Source organism: Elgaria multicarinata, chromosome 6 (assembly GCF_023053635.1).
Source record: "Elgaria multicarinata webbii isolate HBS135686 ecotype San Diego chromosome 6, rElgMul1.1.pri, whole genome shotgun sequence".
NCBI classification, from domain to species: Eukaryota; Metazoa; Chordata; class Lepidosauria; order Squamata; family Anguidae; genus Elgaria; species Elgaria multicarinata.
In genome coordinates, this window is record NC_086176.1 from 67,421,893 (window position 1) to 67,437,555 (window position 15,663).

General features: G+C 38.5%; 1 protein-coding gene across 1 annotated transcript in view; it reads right to left on the reverse strand.

The window, feature by feature from the left end:
- MAN2A1 (mannosidase alpha class 2A member 1) overlaps nt 1–15,663 on the reverse strand; it is a 75,030-nt gene that overhangs the window by 49,798 nt on the left and 9,569 nt on the right. The window contains exons 2-4 of the mRNA XM_063129538.1: nt 7,749–8,009; nt 2,613–2,757; nt 436–607 (exon numbers count right to left, since the gene is read on the reverse strand). Of these exons, the coding sequence (XP_062985608.1) occupies nt 436–607; nt 2,613–2,757; nt 7,749–8,009 (578 nt within the window). The remainder of the gene's footprint in view (nt 1–435; nt 608–2,612; nt 2,758–7,748; nt 8,010–15,663) is intronic.

Below are 15,663 nucleotides of genomic sequence, written 5' to 3' on the forward strand. Positions count from 1 at the left end.
TCATAAAATAATGGCTTCTTGCCACCACTTAACATTTCTACTCCAAAGTGTTCGTGCTTGAGGAATGCCACTAAACTGCATGTAGGAATGAAGCCCAAGTTTAGCTTTGAATTAGAACACTACAATTTATGAACCCACAAATACTGCATACAACTATAGTGAACACTGGTGTCGTATAATACTAAACAGGCTTTGGGGCCTCTGATGGGCTAAATGACAGTATTAAAAGTGCCTTTTAATTCTGTGCTGCTTTTAATAATGTATTAGTTGTAAATGTTTTAATCAATTATATGTATTTTATGGCGTTTGCATTTGTGTTGTACCCCGCCTCGATCCAGAGGGAGAGGCGGGTAACAAATTATTATTATTATTATTATTATTATTATTATTATTATTATTATTAGCATGCAATAAGGAAATAAAAAATATTCAAACCTTTTCACTGCATCCTTTTTTTGACTATCTATTCCATCCCACCACTTTGAAAAATAAGAGATTTCAGACCACATAAACTTCCTCCCTTTGTCTTCTTGTAGTTTTATAACCATATTATTGAGAATATGCTGTGTCTGATCCCTGAAGTAGTCATCAAACGTTTTCAGCCAACCTGTTAAACATAAGAATATCACATGTTGGCCAAAATTAAATAGTATACAAAGAAGAGCAGGATTTCCTAGAAACAATTTACAAGTGTTATCTGCATGACTAAAACTATACTGTGACCAGTTTGCAGACTTGAACTGTAAGAATGCTCACACAGAAATCTTTTTAAATGCATGTATGTCTTAAACGTTTAAAAAGCAAGAACTGCAATAGTAATACTAGCATCTCAGTCTAGGGGTTTCTGATACTATAAAATGACTGAAACTAAAAAGTGCTCTTTTTTGTTTGTTGTTTAATAATGAAAACATGAAATGAAAGGGCTCAATTTAGTCAATTGTCATTCATTGCTAAACAAATGCCATGAGCCACAAGTGGGTATGAATGGGATTTATTTCACTGCTCACTTTATATCCATTCATCACTCATTCAGGGGTGGGTAGGGGAATTACTGTTCTCCAGTAGCAACAGCTTCTCTCAATGAATGAATCCTGATGGCTGCTTTATTTTCCCTGAATGCCCTGGACATCATTCCAGTATCTCCCCCCCCAAAAAAGTGATAACAACTTAAAATGCCCCAGAAACTTCCCAGGGCACTCTGGAAAGCAAATTGGTAACCATCAGGAGACACTCACTGAAATCAGCTCTGCTTCAACTAATACCAGAGATGGCAACAAGAAAAGAAAAACTAAAAGCTCATAAACATGAGTAATGGAAACAAATGTGAATGAATGAATGAATGAATGAATGAGCAAAACAAATGTGATTTTAATGAATGAAAAAGTAAACAAATTAGGTCTCCAACCACAAAATGAACAGAATTACAAAAGGAAAAAATGTTTTCTTGCACACCCCTAGAAACTAAGTAGGTGTTGACCTGATCAGTGTAGAGTCCCTTGTAAGCAGCTATGAGCCTTTGAAAAGAAAGAGTGGGATAATTAAAATTCATATGTGCTTAGATATAGATGAATTCCCAAATATTAGTAATGACTAAAGGATTTTGAGCGTAAGACTTTAATGTACAATCTTAATATACAGGAATGAAGTAAAATAGCATAGCTTAAAACTTGAATCAAAATATTCTCCTCAATACAAACATCCAAAACAGAAGTATTTAAACGTTGCAGACATAGCTCCTACATTGCGTGTCAGATGCTATTATTGAGGCCTGATTTATACTGGACACAGGTCACGGATCAAGCCTTTACCATGTGAATACTCCTAGATCACCCCTTAAGAATGCATTACAAAGCACAGGTTCATAGCAGGTTGTGCTTTTGTCCCATCTGAGGGGACAATGAGGACAGTGATTCTCCATACTACTGCCAGGGTCCTTCCATCTTAGTCCCACTTAGCAGACAACAACCACACATTATCAGGAACTCTTCACAGGTTATGACGTAAAGATACTCTGCATGCACTTCTTAAAACATGACCATGATTATTTTACTCTTAACTCTACACTAAGGCCGTAGCTAGACCTAAGGTTTATCCCAGGATCATCCCAGGTTTGTCCCTGTCTGAGCGCTGGATGCCCTGTGTGGCACTTAGATGAACAGGTTTGACCCCAGGACTATCCTGGGATAAACCTTAGGCCTAGCTATGGCCCAAGTGTGTATGCCACAGCAAGCCAAGACAATGCCCATAACAATGTGAAGGGAAATGTGCAGAAGTCTCATGCAATACAGCAGCATTCCTAACTTGGTGTCTTCCAGATGTTTTGGACTACAACTCCCAGTATTCAGGCCTCGGATTGGGGAAGGCTGCATTATAGAGTACATCTGCCATGAAGGTATGTGTCTGCTGATTTCATAACATGTGAAGTGATGATTGATAAGTATGAAATTAAGAGAACAGATACTTGCAGAGAACCAGGTGTATAATTCCATGATGACAAACTGATAAAATTTGGCTGTAACTGAGAGATTATTCCAGCCACATTCTCAAGGTGCAGAGGATACAGATGAAATCACCATAAAATAAATGTTCAGATCCTTTTGGCATTATATTACCTGGATCATTATGTGAGTGAGGCACAACAAAAACTTGAAGAGGTTCACTATCCCACTCGTGCTCATCATATGTGATATCAAATCCTTGTTTCCAAACTCCACCATCTGGATTATCAAAAGGAAGAATATCATAGACTTCTAGCATCTAAAATGAACAAAAAGAATAGGCTATATTAGGTCATATTATTTTCCTGAAGGGTACAGGCTCTGCACTTTCAAACGTGTGGCTGTGCTCACTAATTTACTTTAAAAATATTAACATAAATCATCAGTAAAAAAATCTCACATAGAATTCCTATCTAAATACTTCATTCAAAGGAGCATTTATATAAGAGGTGGGCAACAGGCAGCCCGTATAACGAATGTCACCCCCCAAGCGCCATCTAATTAAATAAGTTGTTCCAAAAACAAAATAAAATGGCACTTAGTGGCTAAATTTAGCTTGTTGGCATTTTACCATTCCATAGCCATTACAAGCAGTTTGCCATTGGATTTCAGCAGCAAACAAGCAATTGTTAAAAATGGTCATTCTTTTACTTTTTTTTTTTTATTCCCCAGAGCAGCCAAGGGGCGAAAAAGGGCCCAGCCGTGATTTACATATACTATGAACACAATATTATCAGGTTAATAAAATTATACAATTTAAGCCTTGCACATGTGGAATATGATCACCAGTAATGCTATCACTTCTGTATATAGAGAGGGATTTTGTATGTCAGGTATTCCTAGCTCTCAACTCCTACTATCAATCCATGTGCATATGTATTCTGTGAACACGAGGACACTCCAGGGCCGTTGAATGCAACACTAACTACAGTAGAAAAATCATATACAATCTTTAGATGATTTAGCAATGTTACTATTATTTTCAGAAAAAATAATTTCAGTTTTCATACAAGAAATCTTATTGTTGAAATCCCTCCAGAAGTTTGAGACTACAACTCCCAATAGCCCCAGACAGCATGATCAATGATCAGGAATGATGGGAGTTGTAGTGCAAAACAAATGGAGGGCACCATGTTGGGGAAGGTTGGCTGAAATATTTCAAGGGTGTGTTGCTTATTAAAAGAGTAATGGTGCAGTCTACAAGAACAGAACTTATTTATTTATTTATTACATTTCTATACCGCCCAATAGCCGGAGCTCTCTGGGCGGTTCATTTATTGCATTTATATACTGCCTTTCTGCCAATGCACTCAAAAAACGGATGGGTTGTGGGAATGAGAGGGAGAAAGTGGATGTACTGCCTGCAGAACACCCGCCTCTTCTATTTTTACCACCCATGATTGGCTCCTTCGGAGGTTATGGAGCATGATGTCGAAACTTGGACCCCTGGGGGTTTTAGGGGCAAACAAACCAGCAGTTAAGTTAACAACAACCCATAGGTTAACCACTGGGTTGTTCAGCTCCTAACATGCCCAAAATTTCCTTTCACACAAGGATTTGCACATCATGCTCTACAAACTTTGAGGAAGGCAATCATGGGCTGTGGAGTAAAAGCGGAACAGGCAGGTGCATGACAGCCTACTGGTTTTGAAACTGATGGGTTGTTGTTACATGTGAACCAGGTTGTAGTGTTCAAGCAGGCCAGCGGCTTTAGGACTGCATCCTAAAAGTCTTTATTTAACAGCCTCAAGGGTTTTAAGAACGCCACGTTTTTCGCTAGTTCCTCACAGACTAGATATTGCCAAAATAAAAAGGCATCTCTTATATATGCCTCTGCCCAAACGTTACTGTCATGAGACAAAAATGTGACGCTTCTGTGTCGGGGGAACAAAAAAGAAAGATTTAAATCAAACTAAAAATCTGAAGCTTTTAAATTGCCAACAAAAATACTGATATTTCAGCTGCAAATCCTTTGTTTGAAAGGAAACACTCTGCCTTGGGATTCTATTAGGCAGGGAATTAGAAGTAGGCCTTCTCCTTTTCCTCTCACTCCAGAGAAAAATCTGAGGTGGAGAAATGTAGATGAGCATTTTTCAACATTTGACTGAAGAAAAAGTTGTTGAATACACCAGGAAAAAGTTTAGGTTATTTGCATCTTCAAAACTATAATAATGACTACTTTATACTATTCTTCAGTTAAAGTCTGACTATTGGGTTAATCCAACATCACGCTAGCAGACGTCTGCTAATGCAATTGGTACTTGCTCCTTTTGCTCACCCCACCCCACAACCCTTTCTTACTGCCCAAAATTCTGCTCTGGCCTTTTTTCCAGTCCTCTAGAGCAGATGTTGAGGGCACAGGGGGCAGGGTAATCCCTTCCCTTCCTGTTTCACTGATGGAAGCAGTTCTGTCAGCGGAATGACACCGTAGGATCCAACCCACCACTACAATATTAAAATAGAATTCCCTCCCAAAGCTATCACCAGGTTGAGTGCGCATGCAACGCATATAACTCATGAAAGAGCAGCGTTATGGGATCCACTGCTTAGGTTTTGTTCCCCAAGGATGACAGGATTGAGAAAAATGGTGTGAAGCTGCCATTTCATGATAACCCTAGCAGGTGAACTCTTTTTGGTTAAACTCACTGGCACTTTGTTTTAACTGTTTTAACAGCATCTATTGCTTTTAAATTATATATTGTTTTAACTTGGATTATGGTTTGTTTTTAACTGTGTATATTTATTGTTTTATACTGTATGTTTTTATCTGTACGCCGCCCTGAGACCTTAGTGATATAGGGCGGGATATAAATATTTTAAATAAATAAATATTGCAAGGGTGGGAAGAAGGTAGATCTCCAGATACTTGAGACTTCAACTACCCTTGCCAGCATGACCAATGGCCAGGAATGCTGGGAGTTGAACTCCAAAACAGCTGGAGATCAACTTCTGCATTTATTTATTCATTTATTTATTGCACTCCCATGCAGTAGACTGATCCTGTGGAATGATTCCCTCTTTCAAGTACACCAGGCCTCAATGCTGGCGAGTTTTAGGCATTTCCTGAAAACATACTGGTTTGCTTTGGCATTCCCCCAGCTGTGAGCTACCTTTGTACTAGCCTCATGATACCACTACACGTGTGTGTGTGTACTTCTTGGTGATGGTTCTTAGCATTCTTTCGGAAACCGCTTTGAGGTTCATTTCAAAGGAGAAGCAGTATGCTACTTTGCATAGCATGTTTGATAACAATTACAGCTTGACAATCCTTCCAATTACTCAGCGGCCTGCAAACAACTATTACACCTTACAATAAGTTGAACAACAACAAAACACATTCTATTTCCTCCTTAATAACAATATTGCAGCAGCAGCATCAACACTCACTCTGAAAAACATTTTAGAGATAAATGCCATTGCAATTGATTACAATCCCAGTAAAGCCTCCGAAGGCACACAGTTCCTTATCAGTAGAAACTGTTGCAATATGAAGTCATTTGGATCAAAATTAGAATTTACATAATTACTGGTCTTGAATGCAATTGCTCAGATACTAGCCAGATATAATGCTGGTTTGGCATTTCAGTGAATTCTGTTCAGAGCAACTAAAATTATCCTCCCTGTGGAGACCCTGTATGATCATGACTTCTGTATGATCATGGAGGAAAGACTGGACGGAGAGTGGTACACGTGGCCAGGAGCTACAGATCTGACAAAGGGTGACATTTACATAATGATTTAAATCTTTGACTGCAGGCTTCTAGTAATGCTATATTTATAAAAGCCGTATCTCAAAGAGATAAGGCATCTATTTTCATATCTTACCTAAATAGCAGCTTGGCTCAATGTCTTAATTTTTTGCTCTCTCATTATTCAGCATCTTAACATTTTAAACATAAATACATAGGTTAACATCAATATTACAGATACGTAGAGTTATTTTGTAAATGTAATCTACGTCATAAATATCAATGTTTTACAACATTGGGAAAAACATATTCTACGGAAACAGCCTTCCTGAAGTACGAAACTCTGAGTAAATAACACTTTTAAGTAGATACGATTACATGACAAGACGTTTATTAGAGGAGCCAACAATACCAACCAGTTATATAGTCTGCCTAAAAAGAAGAGGGCAAAATTACAAAAAACAATGATCAATCAGCCATGGGTAAACTTGAGGCTTACAGGCTCTATTTTGTTCTTTACTGGAACTCCAAGATCCACCATTCTGGTGGAAAAAACTTAAGAGCAAGACCAAAAGAATTCTAAGCCTGGGAATTTGTTTGGGAACCAGAACTACTACTATTATTAATTATTATTATTATCTCTCTTTTCTCACGCATGGTGTTTTTCTAGGCGGACATGATGGGCTTTGCAAGTCATGCTGTCCTTTACTGGTTCAGAAATGTCCTGACTATTGAACATGTTTTACGTATGATTGCTTTCTGGATGTTGGTGTAGATGTATTTTGATAGGCCCAGCTTCTGAAGGTTTTCTGTATAGTTTCCTTGATGTGATGCTGTTGACTAATGTGACTAACAGAATGATTGTGACCTTTTCCTGTTGCCATAGTTCTTTAACTTCCATAGCCTGTTGTTGTTGTTAAAGTAATACTCTGTCTATATACAGAATACCCCAGATGGCATACAAAGTTAAAACAATTTAAACAAGATAAAAATAATCAACAAAATACCATAGGTAGCATAAAAATGTTAAATAAAAAGATAAAACTATCAATAAAACCATACAGCATAAAACTAATAACTACTAAAACACAGGTCACAAACTTTCCACACAAAAATTGACTCCTGTTTGTCCCAAGTTCATTTCAGCTCTATAATTTAGGGCAATGGGCAAACTTCATGTTGTTGCTGGTATTGTTAAACAAGTGGGTGTCATCCTTCTGATTTGACGAAATCACCCAATCTACCAGTAGATCCTGATCTACCTTCCACCCACTGGGTTATGCGGCATTTGAGGATCTGCACTAGAGTACGTCTCCGGCTGCAATACACAAAGCACTGAAACCAATGTATTTGCATACCTTATCACCTTTTCTTAGAAGTCCCCCTGACTTCAGTAGAACTGACCTCCAAGTATGTTTGATTAAACTACAGGTTAACTAATTTAAGTGATCTGGAAATACAAGTATAAGGCACTGTTTAAAAGGCTTATCAAGAACAATTCTATATGGCAAAGGACTTACTTAAAAAAAAGAGTCACAACAAACATTCACTAGATTCCTACCTGTACATCTGAAGCTTGGTTTCCACTTTTTGAAGCAAATTGACAATCTTCCGGATCAATGGAGAGATACATCGTGGCAAGAGGTGATAGCTCTGAGAAGTTTCCTTGACTGAAGTTTATAGCTTCTGGAGTACGTTGTCCATCTTTAACAGATTCACTCAGATTGATCACAGAATCTCTTATGTTTGAAATAATTTCATTATTTTCTGCTAGTAGGCGCTCCAAGTGGTCTATTTTTTCTTGTAGTATTGAAAGCTGGCCCTGTTGAGATATATAACATTAGTTCTCCAAATATATAAACTATTCTAAATAAAATGTATGTACATTATTTCCTCCTTCTCCCAAAGCTCAAAACTTCATTAAATGAGCCTTCAGAGGGGGGAAAACACCCCAGTTATATAGCAAAGAAGCACTTGTAATGATCATCAAATTGAACAAGAATTTTTTCCAGAAAAAAATAAAAATAATTCAGGCTATTTAGTTTTATAATTAAAGGAAAGCCATATATAGCCAATAAAAAAGAGAGTAAACAATCATACTGCATGACTTTGCTGCAAACCAAATTAAGAGACAAGTATTTTCCATTTTTATCTTCTCAAGTCTACCAACAGTCATGATTTCAATTACAAGAAAATCCGAGAACTATTAAGCCAGGCCCTATGCAAGGTTCAATAATTAGGATAACCTACTGCAATTAGGGTAACCTAGTGGGTGTCTTCTATTTTATTAAGATGAAAATGACTTTATATTATGGTATATAATTTTGAAATGGAAGCTCAAAGTGAGTCATGAATGGCCTTTCATAGAACTTGCTTCAAATCACAGAACTGCAGTCCAGTTACACACTCCATTCAGAGGGTTTTATGGGGTATGTCAAACAGGTTCCCTGGGTAAAAGTAGTGGGAAAGCAAAAGCATAACTTCAGCCAGCTGGGATTTACTCTCACAATTTTTCTGGGTAGTAGATTCACATTTCTTTCCTGATTTACTAGAAGCATTCCACACAGCTTCCATCAAGTCATTGCTTTTGTTATGTGTGTTGCCTTTCCAAGACACTAAAAGGAGGTATTTTGTATCAAGAAAAGAGTGACATACAACTCTATATGGCATTTCTTGCTATCTCAACTGCTGTGCAGAATATGGCTGGACCAGTGACATAGGAACACAGGAAGCTGCTTTATACTGAGTCAGATCATTGGTCCATCTAGCCCAGTATTTTCTACACTGACTGGCAGCGGCTCTCTGGGGTTTCAGGCAGGATTCTTTCTGGAAGAATTACAGCATTACATGGAAATTCTGAGGAATCAGAAGTGGAACCTTCTTCATGCAAAGCAGGTGTTCTACCACTGAGTGACCACCCCATGCATCCAGAAGGTGCCTGTGATATTATTACTAATAAAATTAGCAAACAGCAACTCAATACTCTCCTCCCAATGCTTGCTATTTGGGTGAACAACTACCCTTGTTTTATTATGTTGTAATGTTTTATTTATATTCCAAGAAGATACTTCCCCATAATGCAACTCCTGAGCGGCAGAGCACATTCATCCATTCCCTTCCTCTCTGGACAAAAGTATTACGAGCTGAGAGGAGATTGTGTTTTTGTCATTCAGCACTGTACAACTAGAAAGCTGGGTTAGTCACAGAATGCATTACACCACTGCTCCTGTGCCTTTACTGACTGCAAGCATAATTCAAGGTTATTTTTGATCTATGAAGCCCTTAATGGCTAGAAGCCTACATAATTCAGATTCATTTCTTTATACTATCAATTCAGATCCGCTTCTTTATACTATCAATGCTATTAAAAATCAATAGAGAATTTCCCAATGACCATACCACGCACACCAGTACAACAAGGGTGTTTAGAGAGGTGTCCTTGGCGGAACTGTAGAATTCTCTTCTCTGAGATGGTCTTCTAAGTCTACACCTAGGCAGGCATTGGGAAATTCTAAGTTATTCTAAATTAAGAAATACTTATTATTGTGTGTTTTAGTTTTGACAGTTGTCACTAAGCCTGAAGTAGCTCTGATGCATGAAATAGAAACTCGACTGAACATGTTCTTCATGCCTGACAGCAACTTTTCTCAGTAACTCTCCGCTCTACGCAAATGCACTTGTAATGCTTAAACTTGTTTACTCAGAAATCAATTCCGCTTTGTACAGAGGGGCTTTCTCTCTGATAACCATATTTAGGATTGTAGCTGTAGAAACACAAAAACAATTCTGATTATGACAGGAAACATTTCTGTCTTCTGCAGTCCAAAGAAAAACAAGAAATGAAACCTATCACGAAGAATGCTGAAACTCTTGAGTGCACTTCAATACTTCTTTTAATCCCAGACACCGATTAAAGAGAGATGGTTGATGTTGGATGTTGTGTTGTTGTTATTAGTAAGCATAAGGCCACCAAAGAAATAAATAAGGTAAGTGTATATTGTAGTGGTGAAGTCTAAGAAAGATTGAATGGGCTAGCATTTACTCATTAAATTATTTATGTGTTGCATTTGACTCCAAAAAGAGGCTCCAAGGTGACTTACAATCTTAATGCATGTGCAGCCCATTTGTTAGCAAAAGTTAACTCTAGGGAAGGACCATAACTCAGCTATTTAAGGAAGCTAACAATCAGGGGTAGTTAGTTTGGAAAGGGGTCACAGGCCAGCATAAAAGCATATATCCCTTGCATTCTGATCCTAGTTCAATATTAATGAGTTCATATGTTCATTAATAAAAATGAATGTACACCAATTGCAAATAATTTTTTAGACAAGCTTAGCTGTGTCAAATTTGTAACTAATGTTTTTCAGGTGATTATCCATAGCAAGTATGTGAGAGAATACATATATGTTATTGAGATTTATATAACTCTCAGAGTGAAATTGAACTAATAAATAATGACAGCAAAACAGACAGTGGCAGAGCAACCTTAGTGGAAGAGAGTTGAACTCTGTGGAAATAGATTATCAGCATTTCATGCACATTTCTCTGGATTACTAAAATTTATGTGTCAAAGTTTTCAGTACCTTTGTTTGTTTTCTTAAATGTAAACAATGTAAGGGAAGTACATGACATTGTCTTTAAACGTTGACAGGTATTCCAGTAAGGAAAAATCTAATGATGGAAAGGGTACGTCAAAATGTTTGAAGAGCCACAATTGTGGACCACTGTTCTATAGCATCAGAACGTTTTCTGATGGAAAATGGAAAATTTCCAATACAAACGAACCTAATTTGCATTGGATTTTTTCAATTCAATTTTTTTTCTGGAAAACCCACATCACTGGTGTCTCCAAGCCCTACTGCCGAGATGTGAAACAATATAGAGGTCTACCGTGCAATCCACAAAGCTTTATTCAGTAAACAGACATCTCTTCATACATGAAGGAAGTGTGAATGCTAGGAGTTATCCTCTAAGCTTAATTAGCCTAACAAAGCAAGGCAGCTGCCTATCAACTAAATGGACCAACAGGCTTTAATCGAACCTCTACCTCAGGGCAGGTCTTCAAGTTGTAACCTCTGCCTACACTTGCTGGAATCTAGGTTTGGTCCGGCTGCTTTTACAACTTCAGAGGCTCCATTATTGTTGGAAACCTCTTATAGCACTTGAACAGCCATATCAATCTGTGATATATATATATATATATATATATATATATATATGTGGTACTCCAGGTCTAAGAGATGAACGGAATAAAGAACTGAAGAGTCCTATTTTGCCTAATCAATGGATTGTTGTCTTAGCATCTGTATCGGAAGTTTCTATCGATCTTAGGCTATGCCTCATTCAGCAAACAAAAATTGTTTCAGGTTTATTGGATTCCACAATGGCTCTTTAATTGTTTGTCTAATTTCCATAACTGTTTGAGATGTAACACACCTAATGCTTCTTTTATTCATATGTTTTGGCAATGACCAATAGTTGCCCCCTTTTAGGAAGAAGTGATAATAAGGATAAATTTTGCATTGAAACAGTCTTCAATATGGAATGATGTGCACGTCCTCCTAAACTACCTACCGGTCTCTTTGAAGTTAATGTATGGTCAATGCAAATGGATTTTCCGAGCCCTTATGGCAGCTAAAAGACTGATATTACGTTGGAAGGATAAATGTTCACCTGCCATAATGCAGTGGACTGAGGACTTGACAACCCTATCAACATTTGAACGAGTGGTATATAGCCGCCACTTGCGAGTGGATAGATGCATGGATAAATGCATGGATATGCATAACTCTCCCCATGTTTTATTTTATGAATGGTGTATTTGATGGGAAGAGGAGGAATTGTCATTCCTATGCATGTGATTTTTGTTCTTTTGTCTTTTCCCATGATTTGTTTTCTGCTCTGTTTTGTTAAATCCACAATAAAAGGAGAGGGGGAGTTGTAACCTCTGGTGAGTGGCTAACCTAGCGGATTGCCTCCCATGTCCGCTTAACTTTGCCAGCTTGACGCTGCAGCAGACTCTGGGATCTGTCAATCCTGATATTCCTTCCCACATTTGGGGAGGATGATCTCTGAGCCTGGGCCTCCTGTCTGATAAACTACTGGGAAGATTCCTCCTTGACTCTTCGAGAGTCTTGGAGGATTTCCTGCCCCGCTTCCTGTCTTGGCTGGTTGTTGTTTTTAGCCTCCAGGTTCGATTTGGGATACATACCAGGGAAACTGGTATGATCCTGACTATTGGCCAGTGGTCTTACACTTCAGTAAGGCAATTCCATGTTTACATATGTGTCAACAATTTGTTTGCAATGTAAATTGCAGAATGGCTGCTACCTGGAGATGGAAGCAGGGGAGATACTATCCAACAGCAAATAATGTAAGAGGCACATACCATACTGAACGAGCAGAGTGGAACAGGGAAAGTGTGCTTGCAAAGAAACTTGTACGGAATATTGCAGCCTGCCCCTCAATCACGATTCCTTTTTCCTCCAGCCCTGGTAATCCAGTAAACTGAAGTGTCACAGGAGCTAAACTGAACTTTTTCTCAGATTGCTTTTTAATTAGGAAATTATGATTGTGACAAAGAGCAGTGATAGAAGACCAACTGTGACAAGAGGGGCAAAGGTTATGAGAAACCTAGAATGCTAAGACTGATGTTCCTCCCGCCTATAGAAGGAGGCGTCCCAGATCAAAATTCCCCGTACATGAGATATTCTGAAGTCTTCGTACTTGCTCTAACAAACTGCTAGAGAACAACTTTGATGCTTGCTTGGTTTCGGCAAATAAAGCAATATATGAATGTTAGAAACAAATGAACAACCTGGAGTCCCAGCCTCTTTCTGAAATGAAAGGCACCTGTTTTCTATGAGCCTGATACATTCTAGACCAGCCTTCCCCAATCCGGATGTGTTAGACTACAACTCTCATGATCCTTGGCTGAGGATGGTAAAAATAACTGTGCTAGTATTAAAAAACAACAACCAGTTTTTCTACTACGGCTTAAAAATTTGCAGAATTTTTACAACTCCTTTTCTCATATATGACTTCCAATTACATAGTTTTTATAAATCATTTTGGGAGGATAAAGGCCAGGTAACAATATAGGAACACCTTGTCTTAAACAATTTATTTTAGAAGAAAATTTAATAATCCCAGATAAAAAAAATTCTGGGGGGAAAAAAACCTCCTTGGAAAAATTAGGGGGGAGGGGAAACCCCGCCATGCCATTTATGCCAAATGTTTCCAGTTTTTTCTCTCCATACCATCACATCTAAATCGAGGGGGCATCTTCATGGTGCCAGGTTGGGGCTGTGTCCTTCAGAAACACCCCTCCCTGCTTTCCTTCTCCTGGGGTGGCATCAGAAAATCCTGACACCAAGGAGAGAGTGCAGGGACCAGAGCCACCCGCGCCCTCTTCTTGGTGGAAAGCAACCAATCACAGCTCGCCTTCCACCAGGCACCATCTAGCCATGCCTCTACTGTGACTCCAGAGCACAGTGAGGGGCTCTCTTCATGCAGTCTTACGTGTCCTGGCCTCAATCCAGAGGAAAAAAAGTCAGGATAAGTCCACGACTTTTTTTTTCTCCACAGCTTCGGTGGAGAGCCCTGGGGTGGGTGCACGATTGTAGTGGTGTCATATAATTGTGCACCTGCCACCACACACCTATCCCAGGGCTCCCTGAACATTTAGACAGACCCCAGGGGAGTGCAATTTCAGGAGGGGCCAGGGGCCACTTTCCTCTCCTTCTTCCATGCGGAACAGCAAAAAAAAAAAAATAATGTTCAGCAGCACATCAGGTTCTGCACCAAAGCAGGGGGGGCACATGCAGCCTGCAGGCTATGTGCTGCCCACTCCTGCTCTAAATCATGGTCAAATAATCGGCTTTCAATTGACAATATCTGATCACCTGTCAATTGACCAGCATGTCAACCCTAATAAGTGTGCATAGGATTGTCACCTAACAGAAGTACGATCGGCACACACAAACTGGTACAGAATTTGCTTCCACCTTTATCATTAGCCTCTTAATTTTTTTAAAAAAAAATTCCAGCCGGTCTGGCCAGGAAACTACATGTTTGGTACTTATTGGAAAGGCTGTATTAATGGGACTGATTTCAGTTCAAATGCATCTAGCTTATTTTCACATTTCTGTTATCCACATGGTTCACATGATCTGGTGGGTGTTTGATTTCTTACGCCTCAATTCTTTTTACAGTCTCATGCTGCACTTCAAAATTACAGCTGCCATGTCAGCTAATAAGGGCTGATATTGCTCAATTTTGCATTCTTGGTACTAATCAAGCAAACTCTTTTTTGTTGTTGTCACTGACTAGACACATGTATGCAATTTAAATACAGCTTAAATGGAGGTACACACACTACAAAATATGGACCCACAAACTAATGTACTTGGTGGACTAAGCTGCTACTACTACTGTATCATTTATGCACTAGTATTAACATTATCCTCACAAGTACTCTAAAATAGCCACTGTTAATTCTATTTTATTACTGAAAGGGCTTAAGAATAGCGATTGGCCCAGAGCCAAAGTCAATGACAGAAACAGGACTTGAACAGAAATCTAGAAGGCCAAAAGTCCAACCCTGTCCATTGGAGGACAATATATCCTGTTCTCCATACCAAGTAGTACAATAAGAAACAGCTGCCTATCTTGCAAATTCCACTAGCCCTACTAAAAGAAGTACTTTGTTTTTCTTATTCCCTAAACAACCTTGTGTGTCATGTCTTTTTGGATCATAAGCATGCGGGGCAGGTTCCATCTTGTTTGTAAGCCAATTTGAGAGCATTTTTTTATTATTAACGAGAGGGATAAAAATATTCCAAATAAATAATCAGTCCACTATCAATATCATATCCTCCAGATGTTTTTGAACTACAACACCCATAATACCTGACTACTGGACTTGCTGGCTGGGGCTGATGGGATCTTTAATACAAAATATCTGCAATCCAACAAGTTGCCTAACTGTAGCTTACAGATCTCCCTTCATGGTGGATCCATGTCTTAATAGAGCTCATGAGACACTTTTGGAGGAAATTCTGTGGTCTGTTCTTCCCTTTTACTGAGAACAAAAAACCTGCCTGTTTATTTTTTGCTAAATACATAATTACAATACCTTTGACTAAATGAGCTGCCAACTAAGAAGAATGTTGATAAATACCTTTACATTCACGTTATAATTTGCTATGTTTAAAAGTTTCACCACTTGTTGATTAGATGACTGCTTGGATTTAACAGATTTAGGGAGAAAAAGCTTCACGGTATACTTTTTGGAATCTATACACAGCTGAACATTTCAAAGGAAATCAGGAATGTTATGGCAGCACAGAGGAAGTAAAAGTTTAGAAAGACAAAGCACTGAAGTGTCACTTTATGCCCCCTGGTGGTATATTAACCAAATGTCTGAGATGAACATTATCTAAAGGTTTAGACATTTTACTCTTGGCTGTCCTAGT